The sequence below is a fragment of the Phaethon lepturus genome, unplaced genomic scaffold (assembly GCF_000687285.1).
Source record: "Phaethon lepturus isolate BGI_N335 unplaced genomic scaffold, ASM68728v1 scaffold714, whole genome shotgun sequence".
Taxonomy (NCBI): domain Eukaryota; kingdom Metazoa; phylum Chordata; class Aves; order Phaethontiformes; family Phaethontidae; genus Phaethon; species Phaethon lepturus.
This window is the reverse complement of record NW_010533840.1, coordinates 22720-49192: the sequence shown is the minus strand read 5'-3', so window position 1 is coordinate 49192 and position 26473 is coordinate 22720. Positions and strand designations below refer to the sequence as shown.

Below are 26473 nucleotides of genomic sequence, written 5' to 3'. Positions count from 1 at the left end.
GAACTCCATTCTGTGATGAAATCTGGCTCTGACTCAAAACTAGGAGGGTTCTCCATGAAAATATTTAACACAGTTGATTATAAAAATCCCAAAGTGGATTCATAGCCTGTTTGATTGTTAGCATATTTATAGTAGACGAACTAAAATATTTGTGGCTTAAATATTTCTGACTTAATATTTTTAGATACTTAGTAAATACTATGATCTAGAGTTCAAGAGAATGCATTTAGAGCTGCTTAGGTACCATAAAAAGATTGCTTGTTAGATCTGTATATGGAATAATTGCTTTGGGTCGAGTGAGGTTTGAAGTAGTTTGGCAAATGTTTGTTATCAAGGTTGGTTTTCCATACTGCAGCACATGACGGGGTGTGTGTGCATGCCTGTAGAGAAGCTCTGCTGCAGTGCAGTGCCATGGAGGTATTTAGCTGAGGATCTGAGAGCTGTGCTTTGTCTTACTACCAGGTTATCGATGGGCATTTCCTTCCTTGATCTGTCTATTGAAAATTACTTGAAAAAACATTTTTAAAGAGTAGTTATTAATGAGGTACTATCAAAAAGGAAAGATATATCAAATGAGCTCCTCCGGGGTTCTATCTTTGGCCTAACATTATTCAAAAATTCTATTAACCTCTCTGATGATGGAAATAAGGAAGAAAGCTATAGAAGTAGCAGATAGTACCAGTCTAGGATAAATTTAGACCAATCAGCTTTGAAATAGTTGGTCTAAAGCATAAAATTATTTTGCGAAGTCAGGAAAATTGTTCTTTATTTATATGGAAAAATAAAAAAAATAAAAGTATAACATTGGGAAAGGCTACCTGATATGCTAATTCAGAATAACAAACCACTGTAGCCCCATTGCTGCCTGTAACAGGACAGCCATGCAATGGGGCTCTGTACTGACCTGTAAGTTCATTATCAGTAACCATGCAGAATGCAAAAAGTCAAACATAGAACTGAAGGACTGTGTTTAGCATAACGCACCACCTTCTGAAAAGTGGGGTGGACAAAACTACAAAGATCACTGCAAAGAGCAAACGAGTGCTAAAGCTTCTTCTTCTAAAGGTGACTTACGACAGAAAGAAGCAGCAAGGTCTGCCTAGTCTGGATGAAGGTAGACAAGTAGGGTGAAATTACAGTCTTCAAGCACACAGAAGGTTGTTTGACAAATGGTGGTAACCAGCTTTTCTTCATGTCCATTGGGGATGACACAAGAGAGTAAGGCTGTAGCTTAAAGATAGATGTTGGGAAGAAAAATCCTGGCAATATAAATAGTGGTTACCTGTGGAGATACTAAATTTTAATAAATTAAAATAAAAAAGGTAGGTATTTGTCACCAATGACTTTGTGTAGTGCAAAGAAACAGGGTGATTTTGTACAGTTAATCCTGCCACCTTCTAAGGAATGGGAGTAGAACTTTTTTAAAATATGTTTTTTTAATATGTTCAGACTGAACATGTCTGTTCTTTCTAGCGTGATTTGTCCTTTAAAATTATGATCTGACACAAGAAAAGGAAGCAAATCCTGTGTCTTTCATGACCAAGTTGTATGATGTGTGTTAGCAATTGGGTATGCAAGTCATCTCTAGCCACATATGTAACTATGTCTGTTTGTCCTTCCTCAACAGTCACCAAACGTCCACAACTACCCAGATATGGAAGCTGTACCCTTGTTACTAAACAACATGAAGGCAGACCCTGCAGAGGATTCATTATCTACAGACCATTTCCAAACACAGACTGAACCAGTGGACTTGTCAATAAACAAAGCCAGGTCATCCCCTACAGCAGCTTCATCTTCACCAGTTTCCATGACAGCATCAGCCTCCTCCCCTTCTTCTACTTCTACTTCTTCTTCTTCTAGTCGGCCAGCTTCATCACCCACAGTAATAACATCGGTATCCTCAGCGGCATCTGTACCATCAGTATTAACTCCAGGTCCTCTTGTGGCCTCTGCATCTGGTGTTGGAGGCCAGCAGTTTTTGCACATTATCCATCCAGTACCACCTTCAAGCCCCATGAACTTGCAGTCCAACAAAATGAGTCATGTGCACCGTATCCCCGTGGTGGTACAGTCGGTACCTGTTGTCTATACAGCTGTGAGATCACCTGGGAATATGAACAACACTATAGTAGTACCACTGTTGGAGGATGGGAGAAGCCACGTCAAAGGTAAGGTGGAATCAGTTTTGTGCATCTGTGGCATCTCTAAAACGGCTCTTGTATGAGGAGAATATAACAGTGTTATAAAGCTGTTGGTTTCCAAACGTACTGTGTCATTTGCTGAAAAAAACATGTAACTTACACTGTTGGGAGGAATCTTTAAAAGTCTTATCCCTGATGCTCTTTAAAATAAATAAGTGTTTTCATAAAAATTGAGGTCAGCAGTGGTGTTAGATGCTGGGACAACTCACGGCAAGTTTTGTCCTGAGAGGAATAAAACCTCCCCAGAACCTGAAGAAGTAGGGCAACGGAATAGATACAATATGTAAAACACCATAGATGAACATGGAAAACTCACCAGCTGATACAGATTTGGCAGGGGAAGGAACATCAGAGAGATTGTTTCCATGCAAAGAGAAAGCAATCACTGGGCTGTAGGAACGTGAGAAGAACAGGCTTTTGGACCAAAGAGCAGTAGCAGATGCAGAGAGGTAGGTTTTATTAAGCTCAAGGAGTGGCAGTGTGATATTTTGAACTGGATTTTTTCTTCCAGATTAAACAGCAGAAGGGAAGGAAACCACACGGACTGTATATGTTGGGAATGAGTTTTGCAGACACAGGACCTGAGAGTCACACGGAGGTGTGAGGGGAGGAAGAAAGCACATGCCAGAAGGACAGATACACTCTTGGAGAGGTGTCCAAAGAACACAGAAAGGGGAGCTGGAGAGCAAGAAAAAATGAGAACATAACAGTTACTGGGAGAGCAAAAACTTGTTAGAGATGGTGACATGATGGGTGGAGGAAGAAAAGAGAAAACAGATGTGCCCAGATACTTGGAAACGCATAGCTTCTTTATAAAAAGAAGACATTCATGGTAGAGATGGGAGCACGAGGGAAAGAATGAGAGAGACTCATTTCGAGGTTCATCACGTATGAGTGAATAAAATATGGCTAATTCTCCCCTGAAATGAGGTATTGCTTGAGATGGAAAGCGAGCGTATTGACAGATAACCTTACTTTAGGGCTTATGAGACTACAAGGCATTTAGTAATACATCTTACAACAACTCTTGTGTACCTGATTGTATAATTAATGCATCTGTACAGCTAAAAGACCTTTCTTCTTCAAGTCGCGTGTCTAGTTTTGATATACTGGTGACTGTGCATTATTGTATATGACTACAGTGATGGGTCATTCTGGTGTTTAGTAGCATCCCATTGTCCATACATCTTTGGTTCTCCTCCCATTCCCTCACTACCTGAGTGTGGAATGTGCCCTCTCAACAGGCTTGGACCATAGGAAATGAGCTCATAGCTGATCTTGGTTCAGCTTTTACACCTCAAAATGATGGTTTGAGAAGTTTTGTTGCACTTCATACTGTGACCTAATTTTAGGACATTGTGCCATTACATCAAGAAATGATGAATGAAAGCAGAATGTTTCACCATGTTGTCTGAGAAAAAAACAGGAAGAAAAAAAAAAAAAAGGAAGTTTTAGTCTGTATTTTGGTTTTGGAGCTTTGAGCCACACCTGACCTTGAGCTCATCTGGATTTTTTCCTATTTGTTTTCTTTTCAAAGCTGCTAGTTGGCTCTGGTAATAGTCTCCTCTATGGGAAGCACCTCCTGATCCTGTAAAACTGGAACTTCACTACCCCAGTTTCGTCAACAAAATTCCAGAATTTAATGTGCTATAGGGATTTCAGCCCACAGGCTCCAGGCCTCCTGAGCTGTCCTGACAATATTGCCTTTGTGCTGTTACTGGCAGAGATTGTTAACCAGCCCTGCAGCACTTATTAATGTACAGCTAAAGAAAAAGAGGGATTAAGCATTCTTTAATTTTTTTTTTTCTCATCAATTATACATATTTTGCTATCACTAATTCTTTTGATATAAATGTTTAGGTTAATTTGAATAAATACAATAGAGAATAATGGGCAACAATCCACCCTATGTAGTTATCTTTTGTCAGCTTTTTCTGGAGTGTGTTTTTCTTCCTTTAACATAAAACAACATAAATAATAAAATACAATGATATTGCACAAATTAACCAATTAAATAAATTTCGTATATGCGCAGGCTAACTTCCCTTCAGTGGTTAGGTCTCGTGCTGAAAACAAGAAATAAATGTACACAGATGCTAACAGGACATTGCTGTCAAATTGAATTGGTGGCTAATCCTCTACCATCTGAAGGAGAGATGCAGGCTCAGAATCACCCAGAGTCACAACTTTCAAGTTTTACATGAATATTCATCATTTTCAGAAACAAAAAAATATGCATGCTGAATGAACCAGTCGATACACAGATAGTATCGACAGCATTTGTCACATAATCTCTGCATTGTTGCTGCCTTGGTGCTAAATCATAGACCATGTTAATGATCCAGGAGTGTGATTGGGAAGGAGTTAAAGTTATATTTTACATTAGCCTGTGTGTAAATCCTTTTCACTTTAATGAGACTTAAACACTTTCCTGAACAGACATACTTTCAGTGCTAAACTTAATGAATATTACATCATACTTAAATTCAGATCTCTTCTGTTTTTCTAGGTACAGGTACACTTGGGAAAAAATGCAAGAAACAGGATATGGAGAAAGGTTTTTTCCTTGTTATTCCCAGTTTTATTTTCCTTGTGGTGAATTTTCATTTTCCTTCCAGGTTTGACTAGAACCATTTAATTTTTAATTTTATTGCAAAAACTTCTCAGGCCACCACCATCCCTCTAATCCTGCCTCCAGGCATTTTGCTCTGGTGGCTTTCTGCTTCCCTTGATGCTTCGCAGTCCACCTTTCTCTCTCTCAGACAAAACTGCCCTCCCGGCGGCTGCTTTTCTAGGCAGTTTAAGCAAATACTTCTTTCTTCATGCTCTGTTTGAATTCTCTCTTCCCTCCAGCACAAGAAATCACTACCTCCTCTTCTATTTCCCCTTCTTTTTCTATTTTTCCATTTTTTCTAGTCCTTCCCAACTTACTGACTGTTCTTTGAGTGCCGGTTTCAGCAGCTCTGCTTCATCTCTCCCTCCTTACCTGTTGATATTTCTAACCCGTACTGTCATCTCCTCCTCTGCCACTGCACATCCTTCTCCATGGCATCATTCATCCTGGCCTTCTCCATTGCACCTTCCCTCAGGAGAGTGTCAGATCTCCTTTTCTGCACTCTGTCCTGCCTCCTCTCTTCTATTTTTCACTTGCAAGGTTTCTCATTAAATCAAACCCTTTCTGCAGCATTGAAAAGCAGATGGGTTTGGGTTTGCAGAGAATTAGCTTTTGTATATATAAGCTGCCGGCAACATCCCATCAGGTTCTGTGCCATGTGCTACACCACAAGGGAAGCAATGGGAGCCAGGGGCATCATGCTACAACAGCACCCTTCTGTCAGACTGCAGGATAAAAACTTCTCAGTTCACCTAGTGTAAATCAAAATCAGGATTAAAGCTTCTTTAGGAATTTATTAACAACACATAATTAGAAATTAATCACTAGATGGTATGTTCAGTATTGGTAATACAGCGCAAATCATTTACGAAATCTTAGTAAATTCCTACAAATTTCTCACACTGTTCTGTAATCCCACAACACTCGCATATGTGCACACACACAGTTGTGTGCGGACACCCTGCCAACTGTGGACGTTCCCCTCCTGACACCCCCCTGATGCACCTGCTGGGGAGATACCATCCCAGGGAGACCCCCAAAGTGGGAGTCTCTGTGTGCTGCCCTCGCAGCGCCAACCCGGCTGTGCACATTGGCCCCTACAAGCTAATCCTCACATTATTTCATAGCGCAAAGCGTAGTAACATGTTAGAGCTGTGGGGGCATCGAGGGGACGGGAGCCAGGTGTACCCTTTGCTGGGTAAAGAACTGGCTGGATGACCGAGCCCAGAGAGTTGTGGTGAACGGCGTTAAATCCGGCTGGCGACCTGTCACAAGCGGTGTTCCCCAGGGCTCGGTTCTGGGGATGGTCTTATTCAATATCTTTATTGATGAATTGGGTGAGGGGATCGAGTGCTCCCACAGTGTTTGCAGGTGACACCAAGCTGGATGGGAGTGTTGGTTTGCTGGAGGGTAGGAGGGCTCTGCAGAGGGATCCGGACAGGCTGGATCGATGGGACGAGGTCAATTCTATGAGGTTAAATAAGGCCAAGTGCAGGGTCCTGCACTTGGGTCACAACAGCCCCATGCAATGCTACAGGCTTGGGTAAGAGTGGCTGGAGAGCTGCCCAGATGAAAAGGACCTGGCGGTGCTGGTTGACAGCCGGCTGAACATGAGCCAGCAGTGTGCCCAGGTGGCCAAGAAGGCCAACAGCGTCCTGACTTGTATCAGAAATAGTGTGGCCAGCAGGATTAGGGAAGTGATTGTACCGCTGTACTTGGCATTCATGAGGCTGCACCTCAAATACTGTGTTTAGTTTTGGGCCCCTCACTACAGGAAGGACATTGAAATGCTGGAGTGTGTCCAAAGAAGGGCAGCAAAGCTAATGAAGTGTCTAGAGCACGAGTCTTATGAGGAGCGGCTGAGGGAACTGGGGTTGTTTAGTCTGGAGAAGAGGAAGCTGAGGAGAGACCTTATCGCTCTCTACAACTATCTGAGGGGAGGTTGTAGTGAGGTGGGCGTCAGTCTTTTTCTCAAATAACTAGCGATAGAATGAGAGGAAATGGCCTCAAGTTGCACTGGGGGAGGTTTGGATTTGATATTAGGAAATATTTCTTCACCAAAAGGGTTGTCAAGCATTGGAACAGGCTGCCCAGGGAAGTGGTTGAGTCACCATCCCTGGAGGTATTTAAAAGTCGTGTAGATGTGGTTCTTAGAGGCATGGTTTAGTAGTGGACTTGGCAGTGCTAGGTTAACAGTTGGACTGGATGATCTTAAGGGTGTTTTCCAATCTAAACCATTCTGTGACTCTTAAGTCTCTGTGGGCACTACGGGTCTGGGCTGCATTCTCTGCCACCCCCTACAATGTGGCAAAGAGATGAAGGTCACTTGCTTTGGTGGTCACCACTTTTGTCTTGTCATGTAAAGCCTTAAAAAGCCCTTGCAGATTTTTCTTCTGCATGGAGTAGGTGGTGACCACTAGACATTATGATACATTAAAGTATTCCAGAGCATTAAAATCCCATGAAAAACTCCTTCCTCGCCTTTTTTTCTCCCTGTTCAGTAATGGTGAGGGTTGCTAAAAGGTGTAATTAGAGGCACAGCAGGTAGCAGCACCTATAGATAAGGTTGCCTGATGTTTTCCATTAAAACCCTGTCTTCAGTTGCTCAAAGTCTGCCTCTGTGCTAACCATTTAGGCTAACATTTTTCAAGCCCCATGTCTGCCTCAGGCTTTTTTTTTTTTTTTTTCCTTTCTTTTTGGGGAAAGTTTAAAGAAAAAAATATTCCATTCTTCCTGAGACTGAGCGTAGAGAAAAAAATGTAGCATTTTCCATGTTGAAAAATTTATTCCAGCATTTTTTGGTAAAAAACTTTAGAACTTTTGTGGTTCTGTGCCATGAACCTCAAGTTTGGTTTGGACCATTGTCTTTTTTTTTGTCTTTATAAGCAGTTGCGGAAACCAAGCCAAGCCAGGTTTGGAGATCTGAAAAAAAAAATAATGAGACCCCTTAAGGGGCAAAGCAAAAAAAATTGTAGCTGGGAAAAGGCAAAGAGGAGGTTGGAAGGGGCTGGGCAGTGGGAAGAGGGCAGGATTGAAGGGAGAGGGGGAGAAAAGGAGAGGCGTTGAGATGGCTACAGATGTGTGAACAAGTTCAGGAGGAAAAATGGGAAAGAGTTGAGGCAGAGGAAGGGGGAAGAAGCAAAAGGAGGGTAGAAAAGAGATCTGGGTGGGGTGGAGGGAAACAAGGAGAGACTCGGACAGACAGGAGCGAAAGGGCCCACCACGGCAGCAACACGTTCCCCTACGCTGTTTCTGGTTCCATTCGCCTGAGTCTTTCCAGTGCTTTGCTTTCAGAAGATATGCATGGCAAATCACGTCCCTCTAGCAGCAGGTTTTGCCAAAGCTACTGTCATTGAAAATTGCTTTCTGTAGTTCAGAAGAGTTGCTCCATTCATTAAAGGGCCTTTTAGAAGCTCCCTCCTGATGATGGTGCACGAAGGACCTGTGCAGCTTTGGTATTTCTGGGGTTTTGGGTTCAAGTTTTTGGTTTCTCACTCTTGCGGATTTTAAAGTTTTCAGAAGACACAACCACTTGCAAAATCCGGTGGTCAGAACATTACAAATTTAAATTTGCTAACTGAAGTTTGCTTCCCATGTACATAAACAGCTGTAATGACGTTGGCATGGACTATCTTTATGTTACTATGTCTGTGTATAGACCTAGCAGAAATACACAGATTGTGTCTTTTCACAGTTTACACATGCCATATTGCTTGCTATGGCTCCATTAATTAGTAGTAAATGTAGTATCTTTTGCTACAAATTTTTGTGCGACTTAAAACCGGTAATACCACTAGATTACATTATTCACTGCCCTTGGTTCTTTTTTTAAAGTACAGCCTGTTATTTCTGCCTACTGTAAAGTTTATTCCACAAAAGTAAACGCGATTTGTAGTACAAAGTTAGAAATTTAGAGAACCGTTCCTTATGTTTAAAGGTCAGATTATATGGTCTGTTTGTATAAATTATGCTATGGACGAGACTCTTAATTAAAACCAGTAGTGTTGCCTTTTTTATTTCATGTGAAGCGATTATCCTTTCTACATTTTAGTAGATGGTTATTTTGGATTTGAGTTGCATTGAAGCGGAAAGTTTCTACTTTAGCTGTTGTTATGCACAAAAATCTGTTGCGGCTGTAAGTATTCCAGCCTGTCCACCTCCACCCTTCTGCCCCCCAAAATGTTGAATCTCTCTCCCCCTATTTCCTTGGTTCATCTGGAAGAAATATTAGTGGTTCTTGGAAAGGAGAAGCAGGTTGGCAATGGCTAGTCAGGAAGAGAAGCAGGCAGAGGAGAGGCTTGGGTTCAGGGTGGGACCTGTGTTACTGGAGATGGTGCATATATTTGAGAGCTAGAGTAAATAGTAATTCTTACCAGAATGGAGAGTTAAAACAGAGGTTACAAGATATGCTGTGGTATTTGAAATTGAGAAGGAGGTTGCCTGAAGACAAAGAAGCTTCATTGACTATGGGGAGTCCCATAAACAGTGTTCTGTGTAAATCTCCAGAAAAGTCATACTTCTCGTGACTCCCTGGTGACGTGCTTAGGTTTTTCCACTATAGAAGCACATGCTCTTCTAAGATTTATCAGCAGTGGATTTAACATCATCTATGCTTTTAACTAGGAGCAGGTTTGGGGAAGGGAGTGAGGAAGATATGTATTCCAACTTTGTTTGTGTAAGGAAGATGAGGAAGTCCATTTCAACATATCCTGAGTCCCTGCACCTTTTGGAAGCTGATAATTCCTTCTCTTCTATGCAAAGAATGCTTCTGGTCCTTCAGCTCTGTACTCTCACCAGGGATGAGCTTCGATCTAGTTGCTTTTATCCCACAAGTTTGGATGCTACAGAAACACATGCATAAAACTTCTTATTTATTTTATCCCTGCCTTGGGTTTTATTGTGCCTTGGACCAACATGCTGGAAACTTTCTGGTGTCTAAAATATCTCTAGACTGTTGCAGTGTGTAAATTGCAATCTGCTACTGTTTTGTAGTGGCTTTGCAATATTTTATTTAATATTAAATATATGCTGTCCTTACTGTTTTCCCTGTTTACTTCTGGTGATAGAGTATTTGTATATTGGATGCTCAGCGAGATGTAAATCTCACTAGTCTGAGTACTTTATTTTTTGTGTAGATGAGGTCTTGTGGCATTCAAATATCTTAGAGAAAAGTCCTTTGTTTAAAAAAATAGTATTGTATGTTTATGTATACAACCCAATAACAGAGATGGTTAAATACGTGCATATATTACATCCATGCAATCACTCTCACCGCTGTATTTCTCCACACAGCTATTCTTTTACAGGTTTATGGCAAATTATTTGACTGGTCAAATGATTTTAAATATTGCCTTTGATTGGATGATAGCAATTAATATTCTCTGGTAGATTAGTTACACTGTGTGTTCAGTGCCAATTCCCATTCTCCGTGAACCGTAGCTATGCTGGGTGCAGTTAACTGCTTTAGCCATATAGTCCCATAAAATCTCAGTAAAATCCAAAAACTGTGCAGTATGGGTAATCTTGTTATAAATTGTAATAAAAATTACCCTCGTAGACTCTATATTCTAACCATTAAGTTCATGGTTACTGCTGCTTTGTACATAAAGTTTTATGAAATAAATCGACCAATTCTGCTGCCCCTACCAGACACCAAGCTGTTTTGAAGGAAAACCTGGTAGGTGCGCTCAGAGCATTTTCCAACACATAAAGCGCTTATAGTGAACTTTAAATAGGAAGAAAAATGCCATATACGTGCTTCATATAGTATGCACCAGCTTAGGAGGATAAAATTATGAATGCCATCATTCCCACAATGAGTGCATTTGTTAGGTCCATAAAGCCAGGGTTTGGTTTCCTAAAACATGTTAAGTAAACCCAAGTATAACACTTAGTCTCTGAGAGCTTACTTTCGAATAGCTTGTGTACATCTGCATCGGGAAGTATTGCTCCACTGTTCAAAATGCGCAGTGGTGTCTGTGATGTTCTCTTTTGGCGTTCTCCTGCTGGGGGACTCGATGTCGGGCTCCTGTTCTCTGTAAACCTGTCAAGAAGGGAATTGTTCACTCGTGTCCAGTCTGGAGACAGATGTCAAGCTACAGGATGAGGCTGGGGTTGCACGGTTGTAAAGCCTATTTTCCAAGAGTAACCAAGAAGGATGGAGATGAGTCTGTCCCTCTAGCTGGTGTTTGGTCCACCCAGATTTTTTTATCGGAGGTATATGAAATAGTGTCAGTCTAAGAAAGAGCAAAAGAAGTTGCTATTGGCCAGCAGTTTCCTTCTTGTGATATTTCAGGTACTGAACTGTGTTGTATGCCAAATGTAGAGACCAAAGTTATGGTTTAGACACTACAATATTCATAACTGTTGGCAGATTACTGGTTTTAATGATGATTACTGTGTTCCCCTGTGAACTACTCCTCCAGATTTGCCCACTAGGGCCCTGAGGCCAAAGATCATTTTCTCCAGCGTCACTGCTGGGGAAAGAGGCACTTCTATGGCATTAAGTGAACGGTGGCAGACGGGGACCAAGCGAGGCTGTGCAGTGCTGTTGCTCTGGTCCCATCTTCAGGCACTTACTGGGATCCCTCAGACACTTTTGCTCCTTTCCCAGGAAACCAAGGCATGATGGAATCACATGGCGAAGGCTCCTCTCCTCCCCTTCCCAGCAAGGAGCGGGTCCGCTGTGGCTCAACAGGGCGCCGAGCCACTTTCCTCTGCCAGGGTCAGTACCCCAGCACCTGGCGAGAGAAGGAAGGGGGGGTCACCACCACCATATTCCCTGTGCAGTCCACAGAGGCGGGTGGGCTCAGCACCCCTGAAGGCACCCATCTGCCTCCGCTGGGTGTATAGGAAGGTTGGGGCAGCTGTATTGGCAATGCAGGTGCCTGAAGACAGGAGGTGAGAGGCTCCTCCCTCCCAGAGTCACCCAGCTCCTGATGTCCAGGGCTCTGAGAGGGACAGGGCTGATGGAAATGTATGGTTAGGTGACACTGGGACATGGGGTCATTGTGAGTGGCAGATTAGCATTATTAGGTTCAAACTACATCTTTCACAGTGTTTCTGATGCTGGCAGATTGTAGCATATTGTGCTAAAGCACAAGTGCCATGTAATTTTCTTAACCATATTTTCGAATACCATCCTCTAAGAGTTTGGCAGCAAATGTCACTTTGTTACTTCAGTCCTTCCAGCTCTGCAGACTCATGGACACACTTGCGTGTAACAGCAGTGCTAATGAGATTCTTGTAAGTGTAATTTTTGGTGTGTCGGGTAGTATTTGGTTTTTCATTCCTAATGGAGGTTGGTGCAAAGCGACTGTGGCTTACAGCTAGAGATTGTCTTCTTGTAGCTGCCGTGTGCCAGCATGTGCTGGAAGCAACTGGGGAGGAGCTTCTAAGAGACATTTGGCAACAGCAAGCATGACTCTTTCTGGCTTATCTGAGGTACCTCACGTTTCTGCATAACTTAGACATCCATTGCGATAAAAGTCTGGGTGTATATCAGAGCTAGCAAGCCCAGAGGGGCCTCCCCACCACCCAGGCTGACGTCTCACCTAGCACAGGCCCTGGTGTTACTCTCCCCGCTGCAGACCTGTGTAACCCTGCTTGTGGCTGGCGAGTCTAGTGGGTGGATCTCAGAGCCGCTTGGAAATCCCGTCATGAGCAATCATTTTGATTAGCGGGTTGAATATTGGGCATCCTTCAGAGAAAGCAGGGTGGGGAGTTTAATAGAAAAGCAAAGTGAAAGAAAAGCAAATGGACTCTGATTTTGGAAATTCTTTCAAAAAGCAGAAATAGATTTTTAATTATTTTAAGAGAATAACTAAGCACGATTCAGTTTTTATTATAATGTGTATCAGCAGGCTTACATGTGTGTATGTTTACACAGTTATTAGCAGAGAAGTTAACTTAATGCAGAAAACTGAGGTTTTAAGATAAAGTGAGCCAGAGGCTTCCGTATTTCAGGATGCTGAAATTTTCTTTCTCTGCTTTCACACCAGCAAGCTTCATTTCATAATGAGTCATTTTGGCATTCATTAATACTATGTGACTTAGCTATAAAGAGAAGCAAAACTCCTGATGGGTACTTAGTTTTATCCTGCTCTTAAATATTTCATTCATCTTTAACCCAAGGGGCTCATATTTGCCTTTAAATCAAAGACAGTATGTAGACGTGAAATTATGTCTAGTGGGTCTTCGTGAGCCTACTGATGGGATGAGTTTTCATCCCTTTCACTTACAGGAAGTTTGAGTGCAGAAAATAAATTGGGTTGTGGTAACTGAGAACTGCCAGCAGTGATAGCAGTATGTCAGTGTATGGCCCTTTTCAGGCCGAGAATGGCACAGATTTTGGCCACCTACAGGCGTCCAGCTGCAGGATATCTGATGGCGCTTGGCCTTGCCCCAGTCTGACCAGGTCAGAGCACTTGAGCTACGTATCCCTAAATAATCACTGGAAAGAAGCAAAGCGGTTAGGATGTATTTGGGTGGAGCCCGAATAACACAGACAGGGGATAGCATTTACCCAGCAGCCCAGTAACACCAGCACGTGTGTGAGAAGTGAGAGGAGGCGTGCTGGGCTCTCATCAGCCTGGAGGGATTTAAATCCGCAGTCCCTCTTTCCTAAGAGATGCCCCGATGTGGACAGGAGCACCACTCCAGAGAGTGGAGAAGGAGAAAACCCCCCTGATGGCATGGCCCTGTGGTCAGGTTATTCCTCTGGGAAGGTGGAGGCTGCATCCTATTCTGAGGGGTTTGTATGCCCTTAGCAGCCATCAGGCTGGATCCTCCCTGGAGATTTTGCCTCCATGACATGGCTAAACCCATACCATGTCAAAACCAGCACAGGCATGTGCTGCCAGAAAGCACAAATTCAATCAGTGCTCATTGGAAATTTGCTGTGCAAGTTTGAATCTCTTCCAGCATTGCAGGAGGGGCAGTTTTGTCCTGAGAAACAGGATCAGGTATTGTCTGGCCCCCATAGGCAGCATAAGTTTTAGACAAAAACTGTTTAGTTTGATAGAAATAGAAGCAGGCTTATATCTGATCCAGATCAGATTTTTTTCCTACTGGCAACTGACGGTTGGCAGATACAATATTAATTATGGTAGACCAAGTTCTGGAGTATTTACAGGCTGGTATGTGCCTTATGTGAGACCCATTTGCACATTGTACCTTAAAACAAGCGCAGAGTGTGAATTCGCTGCTACTGCCCAAAGGGAAACTGCTTTTTGGTACAGTTTCGCAAAGGGGCCATTGAGAAGTGATTGCATATATGTACATGCATCAAGAGCAATTCTCTGTACTTTCTTTAGCAAAAAGGATAATTGTTTTTTGAGTCTAACAAGGATCGAAAGCGATGTGCCTTCAGCACTGGCAGACTTTCTTAAATAACTCCCTTGGCTCGCCAGTCTTTTCAGCATGGAGTGCAAACAGCTTGCTTCTGTAGCTCCTGTGCACACTTTCAATGACACCTTTGTCCCACGAAAGCAGTCTCTGACTTGTTTCTTTTTGCTTGCCTCGCCTTAGCCTCATTGACAGTTCACAAAACCACCAGATAGCTCTGTCAGACAAATCTTGCCTTTCAAGAGGAGTGTCAAGGGCAAGAAAACCAGCTCATTTTTAGGGCCTGAGCTTTATTAATTAAATGTATCTGCCTATGATAGGGACGACTCGATTCAGTGACCCAGCTGGGTCCCTTCTGGACCCATGATCCTAAGTTCAAAGAAAAAGCTTGGTCGTCAGAGCAAGGTACAGCACGAAAGGAGGTTAAAATGCACTGGCGTGTTTTGTGGGCTCTCCTCCACCTTGCTTGCCAGTTGCATTCCATTACTCACTTGTCCTCCACCTTTTTCATCTCATTTGCTAAATTATCTCTTGCCTGAATCTCTTCATTCTTTCCTGTTTGATGTTCATTAGGCCAGTAATTACTCTTAATTCAGTGTTTATGAGCTGCGGCTGGTATTTATAAACCTTGGTGCCAGCAGTTCGACAGTTGTTCTTAGATGTCCAAGAGAAAGTCAGAGCTGTTGACATAAGAGTCATGAACTCTGAATGTATAAAAATCGTGTACTGCAGTTTTCACACTGTAGTGAGTGGTGAGGAGGAGGTATCTGTTAGGCTTTTGGCCAGCTGGTTATTCACATGGCTCATGTGGGGGAGGAGAGTAGCTTTAAAGGCTGTTTTTCTCTGCAGCAGCTGCAGCCATGCTGATGAGAAAACAGGGCAGTTAACACCAGCTGGTAACGGTGAAGTTCAGCCTCCTGGTTAGTTGCCTCGGCTCCCTAATGCCTCAGCCACCCAAGTCTGCAAGCTGAGAAGAGGTCACAAATGGAGAGGGGAATAAAAAATGATATATATGTGGGCGAACATTAAAATATAAGGGAATAAACCCTAGATTGTTCTCTAATTTAGATACCATCTTTAGTTAGGTTCACTGAAAAAATAAAACAAAAATGTCCTTGAATTTCCTGCCTTTGAGTTTACCCACTGATATGTTTTTGTTCCTCGCCTTTTGTTCTCACCATGCTCAAGTGTCACAGCACCTCATGATGTGCTCAAATGTTGGCGTCTGGTGGGGCAAACCGTGCCCAGTGCGCCAAGTTATCCCTAGGTGCAAAAGCATGACCCCGTTGGCAACTTCATGGCTGTGGATACAGAGCAGGATTTACCTCGCCAAGCAGAAACAGAAAGAAGGTAGTGTTTTAATGTAATTGAGAGTTTTCATCCGACCTTATTCCTCTGGTAATCTAAAAATCACCACCAAATACCATAGGAGTCTCAATAACATCTTAAGAGCTGGCAATCTGCAATAATAATGAAACAGCGTGTCTTACAAGAACTTATAAGGTTTTCATATACCTTTATACTGTCTTTTTTTATGTAGGTGTATTCACACTTAAGTGATCAAAATTTATGTATAATACCTGTATTACAGACTAAATTATGTAACAACTTTCACGATTTCAAGTTAGGTTTAGGTTTAAGCATTAAGAAAGTTTCTGAGCCAGCTGCTTAAAACTTTTGCTATAGTGTGAGCCAGATTATGCCACTGTTAATAAAAAACATACATTGTTTTTTGTTACAATTTTAATTTTATTTGCAAACATTAGCTTTCACAAAAGCATCACGTATAGCAGCATTTAAATATTGGACAGAACCAAACATATAACTTCTTGTAACGAGATTCACTTTAATAAATACTGAAGAAGTAATGAAATAACTAATAACAATCTCATACTTCAAGTTGCTTTTAAGAAGGAACACTAGGCAACAAGACATCTCAGAAACAGCACTTTTTTTCCAAATAGTTTTCTGGGGCTAAATCAGCTGACTAGGTGGTTCAGTTGCTCTTAAATCAAATACTAGATTATCCCTGATGCTCGGGTATGAATTGAATACCATCATGGGTAAGTTGTGATTTTAAGAAGCACAGTCATAATGGTGCTCATTCTAGCTAAAACAATTAAATGTTTTGAACAATTTCTAAATTGCTTTATGTTTGTCTCATGCAGGTCATTGTTCATTGTCAAAAGTCTTTGATAAGCAAAAGGTGTTTTCTTTACCATACATAAAGGAATAATAAGCCATACAAATATAGCCAATATGACTGAGGCACCTACCTTGTGCTAGGTGGAAGCTAATAGAAGTCATACTGTGCATCTGTAAATGCACTGTGCTTCCAGAAGGGGAAGCACAGCAGCTTACTGAACGTATTTTAATAGTATTTTCTTTAGGAAGTTCTTTAACATTAAAAAAGTGCAGCTGAAGGGTAGTTACGATCACTCACTGTTCTTTTACTCAGAGGTGTTCACAGCTGAGACATAAATTAAAATTTAAGACCAACTGTCCCTTGAGTCATCACTCATTTGGGGAGTGCTTTCTTTTTGAGAGCCCAGTTATCCATCAGTGCTATTGATACGGCTGCACCGCTCTTGGAGTATCTATAGCCCTCCCATTTTTCAGTGTAACTCAGTCCCTTTTCTAAAGTCAGTGAACACGGTAACACAAGAAATGTGGCAAAATGGGAAATTTAACTGTGACTTTTGGAGCTGCTGTCTAGCTGTAGGCCCACTGAACTTTTCATGATCTCTAAAGGGAGCCTGTGATACCTGTTGTTCAGGGCTGTGGTTAGCCAGAGCTGAGTTGGAATGACAGCTACCTTTCTTGAAAAGCCCATCGCAAGACCCAGAAAGTGTCCGATCTCTGACACTGTGTTACAGGAGAGCACAAGCTAACAAACTGCAACATTTAGCTCTTTAAATAAATAATCTTGGATTCCCCTATTTCACCTGACCAAACAAAATTAACACATTTTTATACAAATCTCTTTGCCTGTCTTTTTCCTTCCTGCTCCTCCCTTGCAGGGTCAAGCATCTCTCCAGTTTTCCTCTCCACTCCAGCCACTTTCAGTGTCTCTCAGCACTTACTAATCCTACGTAGTATTTCATGGGTGAGGAGGAATGTCTCTTTCTTTACGTCACCTCTGAAGTTTGTCTCTGGGTCTGTCCCCCGACACAAGCAACCCACAGCTCCCCTTGGAACTATCCCAGGTCACACTTAATGCCCCATAGTCCCACAAACACCCGTCTCTTGGTTTCCTCCGCCTGCCTGTACTTGAATTGTGCTTACTTCCCTTTGGAGGGCAGCAGCCAGGGTAAGAGGGAAAGCGGGTAGCCTACCTTTCTGCTCTCCTTTCCTTTCCCTTCTCTTTTTGGCACAAAACATAACTCTGGTAGGTTGATCTTGTCTCGCTGCCAGACGCCCACCCAGCCACTCTCGCAACTGTACTCAGTAGGACGGGGGAGAAAATACGGTGGAAGAGCTCATGGTTGAGATAAAGACAGGGAGATCACTCACCAATTACTATTACGGGCAAAACAGACTTGACTTGGGGAAAATTAATTTAATTTAGTGCCAATTAAAAGCAGATTAGGATGGTAAGAACCAATCCTCTGCCCCCTTTTTCCTGGGCTCAACTTCACTCCTTTCAGGGGGATGGGGAATGGGAGTTGTGGTCAGTACGTAACAGCTCCTCTCTGCTCTTCCTTCCTCCTCATGCTGTTCCCCTGCTCCACCATGGTCTCTCCAGGTGACGGGGAAGCTCTGTTCCATCATGGAGCAGCACCTCCTCCCCTCCTTCCCCTCTCATTTTGGTGTCTACAGGGCCTTTTCTCACACTTTCTTCCTCGCTCTGCCTGTGTGGCATTTTTTTTCCTTTTTCTTACATACATCTTCCCTGAGGTGCCCCCGTCTCAGCTGCGGGCCTGAGCCATGCCCTGTGGTGGGTGGGTTGCAGCCGGCTGGAACCAGCCGTGTCCGGCACGGGGCAGCCCCGGCCTCTCCTCACAGGGGCCGCCCTGCAGCCCCCGCTGCCATATGGGATGGATACTGCAAGCTGTGGATGGACGAAACAATGCTGCAATTCTTGATCTTGGGATGCTCCTAAGACTTGAGGTGATAACGACTTTTCAAAAAAAATCTCCCTAAACCTACCCAGCATCAGTCACCGGAAAGTTAGTCGCCTGTGTGAAGTTACTTGCAGCAGCTTGGCCACGTGTAATGTGGAGGGAAGATTCCTTCAGAGGCTGAGACGAATTGGCTCAGAAATCAGTACCACTGAGGATTTTCTGACACTTAACTTTTAGTTGACTGGAGTGACATGGGTGCCAGCCTGCTATCTCACGAGGGACAGTCAAAATCAAAGATTTTCTGTAGAATTTACTCTCGAGTGTGCCGTGTTGTGCAAAGCGGACCTAGTGCCTTCTCTTCATTTTCTGAAGACATCCAGAATAAGTAACTTGAGGGTAAACTGAGTTTTTGACAAATATTACGTATGCAGTTTTCTTTCAGATCTGCCGAACGCGTTGGTGTAGCCTGTGTGTGTTCGCACGCCTGCATGCCGCTGGAAGTGCTCGCGCCTGGCTGTAGCACCGCTCAATGCCTTTGCGAATCCATCGCCTGATTTGGGCAGCTCAGCGCAAGCGGTGCCATCCGGCCTGGGCGAGCAGATGTGTTGTGCACCCTGATGTTGTTCTGGGACGAGATTAATTTCAGCACGCTCATATTAATCCATTATATGTCTCTTTCCAGCACAAATGGACCCCCGAGGCCTATCTCCCAGACAAATTAAAAGTGACAGTGATGATGACGACCTGCCAAATGTGACCTTAGATAGCGTTAATGAAACTGGATCTACAGCGCTCTCCATAGCCAGAGCAGTACAAGAGTAAGTATCGCATTCCCAGAGCGAGATGAGTGTTGCCGAGGTGCTCCCAGGCCGATGGAGGCACCGGCCCTCGGTGGTGCCGCAGGGGTGCCCCGCAGCCGCGGGCTGGCGTGCCTGCCAGTATCTCTTCTGTGTAGCTTCGTTCCCGTTAGGAAGAGATGGCTGTGTCTCTCGTCTCTCTTGGATTCTCTTTTCCTTTCTTTCTCTCCGCTCTCATTACTAGGTGAAGCTTCAAACTGAAATTGTTTCTTCCCCTTTATTTACTTGCAAAGCTTGCAGTGTTTTTGTATCCACTCCAAAGAGAGACCAGGATGTTAGACTTTCACTCAAAAAACATGAAATTTTTTCTTGACTGAAAGCAGCATCAAGAAGTTTATTCCAGGTGCTGTTAAATAGGAACTACCTACATTTCTCCTGAAGGACAATGTCATTGAAAGGAAATTAGTGATGGGCTTTGAACAGTTTTTCCGTTGCTTTTATTTTTCTGTGTACTTTTACTCGCTAGATAGACAAATAAGTTTTTAATGTAATGTCTGTATTGCTTGTTTGAAAAAAAGAAGTTTATCATGAACATGAGCAATTCTGTAGATGCATGAGCTTGCTCAGCCACTGTAGCAGCTGGAAGGGAACCAACTGTGAGGTAAATAAGTATTAATATCCCCATTTTATAGGTGAGGAAAATGAGGTTATGCGTAAAGGTCACCCTGTAAGTCTAAAGCAGAGCTGGAAATAGAACTAGAGCCTCCAGGCACTGAAGCCTGTGCTAGACCCAAAAAACACGTTACTTTATCTAAGAGGTTCAAAATATGGGCATTCTGGACATTATTAAATAGGAAGAAATATAATAAAGACCATTAGACATTGTTATTACATTATTTATTATAGATGCATTTTAAATGTCTTAATGTGGTATCTAAAAGTACTTATGTTTTGTTATGTTTTCCTGACCATCAGTAGCCAAAAGCGCTGATGTTTCCAAAGCGATTTTCTGATGCTGAAAGGAAGCTGAGCCGTGTTTCAGGGGGAACTACTTTTTTTGTGTTTTGATCAGACATCTGCTAATTCATCTTCTAGTCAAGCACAGTAACTGTGATCCTCAAAGCTATATTCCCTTAAGCAGAGAGGGCGGTCTCTATGGGCAAGGCAAGGCTTTGGCTCTCACTGTAATTAGCATGCTCCCCTTCTGACAGTGATAAAGGAAGGAGAGATTCCTTTACCAGTGACAGTATTGCTTGATTGACAGGCCTCACACATATTTTGAATTCGCTAGTTACAACACCAGACCCTGAAGTGCTAAGTATTTTCTTCTCAGTTTATAGCACACATAATAAGCCAGAAAAATAAAACAACCCGTCATGATTTTGCACTAAATAGTTCTGTCTAATTAATGAAAAGAGGAAGCACGGAACGCTAGCAAATGCTTCTAATATATGTGACTGGCAGGCAGATACTGTTCTCTGTGATTGATATTGCTTGAACGTTTAGAGAATTGGTCAAACCATGAAAAGGTTTTTTAGCTTTTCCGCAATGCATTCCACAGTTTGTGAAGGTAAATGTGTTGAATAGTACTCGTCTGGCTCTGGAGCTTAAGAATTAAATTAAGAAATTTAATAATATTACATCAACTCATCCTTGTTACAGGTTTTATTTAAACAGTAATCTGTTAGTTTATTTCAAAAGCCCCATTAGGGAAATCTAATTTGACTGTGATCTGCAATTTGTCGTCATCTTTACTTCAATTTCAGCCACAGACACCACACATACAGCTGCTGAGCTGAAAAGAGACATTAGCATGTTACACTGACTCCACTCAATCCATTTCTTTCTTGGTCTATAATATAGTGCCTTACAGGCAGGCTCTATTCTGTATAATTTTGGCATCTAATGTGTACCTTAATATTAGACATTTAGCAAAGCAGTCCACCAAAAATAAAAGCCCGCATTCTACATACCCTTGTTGCAGAGCGGAAAGTGCCTTTGAAGCCTTCCAAAGGGAGATCCTGTGTGCTCAATTTCAGCGTCTAAACTTAGCAGACTGGAATTTCCTCTGAGGACGTGGAAAGGCACCTACTGTTCTGCTGAATAACTGGGCAGCGCAGGAGCACGCATAGAAAGACTGCTTCAGTAGGCAGTAAAGTGTAGGTCTAAGCTGAGTGCCTAAGTGAGCTAGGCTGGACCTCAGAGTCTAGAATACTGTCCCACAGAGTGTGTTCTTTCTTAAGTGAGCTTGTAAGCTCTTTCCTGTGGAGAGTTACACAGTTAACAACAAAAAATAGCTTCTTGCTGAGAGAGAGTCTTCTCTTGTGACTCTTCCCACTACAGGGAAGTACAGCATGGAGCCTCCAAACGGATGGCAGCATCCTCTCCTGCAGTACCGGATTGCTGTTGTGCTGTCTTGTCTTTGTTGAACAAAATACCAAGCCTAGTTTGTAGATGCTGATGGCAGGTGCAAGACAACACTTGACCTTTTCCTGGTTGGTTTTCAGACATGTTTTAAATTATCCTGCATAAGGATTATAAATGTATAGATAGGTACGTATAGATACTTGCCTATTGCCACCTATTCTCCAGTAGTAAAGGGATTTCAGATACCCTGTGGTGGGTATTTGCTTTGGGTTGGTCCTGTGCAGCCCCTCACACAATGTGTGGGGCTGTGGAATACTGCCTTGATGAGGCTCCCGGCTTTCCCTCTGTGCTGTCTTGTGGGGTTCAGGATTTGTCTTGCCTAGTTAGACATCTGCAACGTAGGTATCTGCATCCAAGCTAGTTATCTCACCACCCTGCATATGGACCAGGTAGCAGTTGTCATGTCCAAGCAGTAATACTTTTGACCTATTCTAGCTATCTAATTTAGGGAGAGAGAGAGGGACACTCAAGCCCATGAGTACCTGTTCCTCTCCACAGACTGCAGGCAGTGCAGACAGCTGCCTGGGACGCACATGTCAGCACTGCAGATCTCTGGTTTGAGGTGAGGGTAAGGCAATCCACAGCACCTGACTGGGGAATCAGCATGCCTGAAGCTGGGAGTGACAGGACGATACTGCGTGCTCCGGCATCTTCCCTTGGATCTAAACCTTGCCAGGTGGGGTTAGCAATGCCAAGGTTTTAACCTGAAGGAAATCAACTAGTCAGTGTTTGGGGAGGAACTGTTGTTTTAATACAGCCATTTTTAAGCTTGCTGTCTTGGAAATTACCCTAATGTGGCTGGGTCATGGGACAGTTTGGAATGCCTATATGAAAGCTTTGCTTTTCATGTCCTCTAAAACTGGAAGCTTGCGTTTCTGCTTTGTTTCACATCCACTATAGTTTTACAAGAAAAAAGTTCTTACCAATAAAAATTGTGACAATCGGACACTACAAGCCACATGTTTGGCATTAGTTCTTACTTACTTAAACAGAATGTAATTTGCTTGCATATTTGTGACATAACTAAGTATGACTGTTTTTTCTCAGGGAAATTGCGTTCTTGCTGCTAGCTTTATATTGGCTGAGCTTCCAGACTTCTCAGTAGTTCTTTTGGAATGACTTCATAGTCCTTCTTCAGTTCAGCAAACCCAATCAATAATGTAAAGTTATAGATAAACAAAGTCATTATTTCAAGCAGGGTACTTCGCTGAAATTTCTTTATGTGACAGTGCTGCTTTATGGCAGTTGCTATGCTTTACCATGATGTGGACTAAGAATAATTTATTAATCGCAAATAATATGCTCTGGCTGATAATAAATATTGCAGCAATATGTAGATTTCAGTGGGCTTTGCATTGTAAGCAGCATTTCATCCTTTTTGTAGCATGTTTTACAAACTCATTTTGACATGTAGCTCTAACAAAGAGCAGATTTGCCTCTATACGCCTGACACCACTGATGCTTATTACACAGCAAGAATAGCATCATATATTCAGGGTCAAATCTCAGATATGCTCTAGAAATCTTTATGAAGCCAAGGGAAGCCAAGGGAAGAGAAGGCATTAGTCAACCCCTAGAAGACCAGTAAAACTTTTTAAGGGCCCCGCTCAGAGGCAGCATGCTGTTCCCTCAGCCTGGCAGCCCTTCCATCCCTAGGCAGCTCTGGTGCAGCGGGGGCTCAGGAGCCATCTCCATGGTACATAGTAATGCAAACTCTGAACAGGGCATTCATCTCCTCCTTTCCCTGCACACTTGTGCGGTAAAATACATTATTTTACAGCATGCAGCTCTTGTTCCCTGAACACAGGCGACATAAAATCTCCTCCTTGCAGAGGCTGAGAGCAGAAACGTGAGAGGCAGACGTTGATTTTTAGCGTGAACTTTTGATCAATGCATGGGTAAAAATCCAAAGATCCAGAAATTTCTGTTTCTCTCTCTAGACTTTTTTCTTGTTAGGGTGTGTAGGCAGAGGGAAGCCCTTTGACGAAACCGTACTTTCTTTCACAGAATGTTAAGGAGATGATGGACTGTGCATATAAACTGATGATGCTTATGGTATAGCTTCTTGTTTTTCTGGGGTGATGGAGATACAGAAAATTCAGAGACGTTATCCTGAATACTTGTAGCTATAGCTGCAGCTAATTCATAGAAATGTGGTTTGTCATTTGGATGTGACCGTGGTGACCTTTAGCATGAGGGTCTTCTTTGCACTGAGCTGGGTGCCACTGAGCGCTTGTATGAAAATGAGATTAGGGGCTTTGACCCTACCGCCCATTCTCTTTGGGTAGGTTATGTGATTGATACATTGATACTACTGCAATCGTTTTTATTTTTAAATTCTGATGGCTTTTATTATTGCAATATAGTGGAGGCTTTTATTATTGCAATACAGTGGAAGATAGCTTGGATACTGCACTAGCAAGAAAGAAATTCTGTAGCAGACAGACAGCATAGCCACAGTGCCAATGTACTTTCTTAAATTGGTATATATTTTTCAAGCCTGAATTTTTCTTTTTAGATCTCTTTTTTCCCCCTCCTCTTCTTCAATGTAAATGAACTTCTGTGGTTGATTTTTATCTCTTTTGAGATTTATAACAGTGTTCCCATCAGCCATTCATTTTCTACACTGATACTGTCTGTTTTCCTGCTTCAGCTGCAATCATTACTACCATTGTGCTATTCATTATAGGGAACTTTCACCTCAGTTTTTACTTCTAGTTACAGACAAAATACTTTGTCCTGAGTCTCCAAGAAACATAAGCGCGGGTGTTTTGGTAGTACTTGTGTGAACTTTGTATCTCTCTCCTCTGGTATATCCACCTTTTGTGAACAAATGCTTATTTTAAAACTGGCCCACAATTGGGTGGTGATTTTACAGATAGAGAAACTGACTAGTGCTGGTCCAAAATTTCTCAATAAAGCATTTTTTTCACTGGAGAATGCCAATTTCTCTAAAACAAAATCGTGGGAATACATCCATTTCAACTTTACTTTTCTCATGAAGATTTTCCAAGCCTGGGATGATTTTTTCCATTGCTGTGAGGCTTTAGAGCAGAAGATCACACGGTTGCTGCAACATTCCTGAGGGCAGAAATTGGACCCCACACTCAGAAAGCAGAACTACCCGTGGGCCTCACACCTCCCCACAGGCTGTTATGCCATGGGGCTTCTCCTCAGCCTCCTCGAGAGTCACTCTACAAACTGAACTGACTTATTAAACATTCATAGAGAGGTGTGTATGCAGATATGTGAGGGACACTGGTGACGTAAAGCCCTGTAAGGCAGGCAATCATCCGTATTGTGGTTGATGACCCCACTGTGTCATTATTTCAGGGATGGTTCTGTTCTAGGTTTTGGGGTTTTTTTGTCAGCAGTCTCAGATATGCATTCTGTGGCAAAGAAGAGGTTTCTGCAATGAAAAGTGTTGCTGGGTCGGAAGTTGGCTAATGACCAAAGAGCACTACTGAGCTGGCAGAGGTGTCCTGTGTCTCAGCTAGCTTAGGGAGCTTCTGGGCAGTACTGGTTTGTCCAGATTGGACATATCCTTGCAGCAAGATTCATCTGTCACAATTTAATCTATCTAAAAGTTAGGCTCAAATATTTTGGATTTCCTCAGTGGAGAGATGTGCATATTTCTAGGTCCAATCATCTCATCAGTTGTGATCATCTACCTTTTGGAGGTGTCTGCCTTCCCCAGTGGTTATAAAGGAGCTTGGACTGGCTTAGGGAGAGTGATAAACCTTAACATTGCTGAAGTTCTATATGAGGAATCCCCCTCTACATGATTTTCTAAGGTTGTGCTGGAAGTCTGTGACTCAAGAAGAAACTGAACCAGTACATCTAAACTTTGGACCTGTGCAACTACTGTAGGTGTGTTTTTTCCTACCTACATGTGGTTCAGATAACCTGCTATCGTGGTTTAACCTCAGCCAGCAGCTAAGCACCATGCAGCCGCTCGCTCACTCCCCCACGGAGGGATGGGGGGGGAGAATTGGAAGAGTGAAGAGTGAGAAAACTCATGGGTTGAGATAAAGACAGTTTAATAAGTAAGCAAAAACCACGCATGCAAGCAAAGCAAAATAAGGAATTAATTCACCATTTCCTATCGGCAGGCAGGTGTTCAGCCATCTCCAGGAAAAAAAGGGCTCCATCACGTATAACAGTTACCTGGGGAGACAAACGCCATCACCCTGAACATCCCCCCTTCCTTTTTCTTCACCCAGCTTTATATGCTGAGTTGGGGTCAGCTGTCCCGGCTGTGTCCCCTCCCAACTTCTTGTGCACCCCCAGCCTTCTCGCTGGTGGGGTGGTGTGAGGAGCACCCTAAATCCAAAACATAGCTCCATACTATCTATTATGAAGAAAATTAACTCTACCCCAACCAAAACCAGCACACTCGCTAAAGAAGTATGATTTCTGCAGTGTATTTATATGGCACTTTACAAACTTTCTTCTAGTAGAATTTGAATTCTTAGAATCCTCTGTTTGTGTATAAAAATGAATATGCATAAAGCTGTGCTAAGGACTTCTAACTGCAAGAGCTTGAAAATGCTATATACCTTTGGGAATTGCTCTTTAGGCACTGACTATGAGACTTTGGTTTCCGTAGTCCTAATAGACCTATACTATTCTAAAAAGGTTCTTGTTCTTTTTTTGTGTTTGGTTGTTTTTTTGCATATGCAATATTTAAAAAAAAATGTAATTAACTTGACAGGTAGGGCAATAAAATGAAAGGATGCCATTCTCCGCATGCACAGAGATTTTAGGATTTTTGGTGTGGAAATTTGCTGGTATATGTCCCAGAGCCTTTTGCCAGGGTAACAGATTTCCTATCAGCCAGCGATCATTAGGAACAAGGGCCAGGTGGACGGCAACTGTAAATCAAAAACAGCTTCTACAAAGAGGTTGACATTGCTGCCTGTTTTGAAAGGATGGTATTGCTTAAATGACAGGGTATTAGGAGATAAGGACATTGTCAAATTGTTCCCTGAAGAAAGCTAGTTTGAAAATAAAAGTGCTTTT

General features: G+C 42.6%; 1 protein-coding gene across 1 annotated transcript in view; it reads left to right on the top strand.

Moving 5' to 3' along the window:
• LOC104619437 (Krueppel-like factor 12) overlaps positions 1-26473 on the top strand; it is a gene marked incomplete at its 3' end in the record, with an annotated part of 123631 nt that overhangs the window by 87935 nt on the left and 9223 nt on the right. Inside the window, exons 3-4 of the mRNA XM_010285318.1 lie at positions 1628-2171; positions 18910-19045. Coding sequence (XP_010283620.1) covers positions 1628-2171; positions 18910-19045 — 680 coding nt within the window. The remainder of the gene's footprint in view (positions 1-1627; positions 2172-18909; positions 19046-26473) is intronic.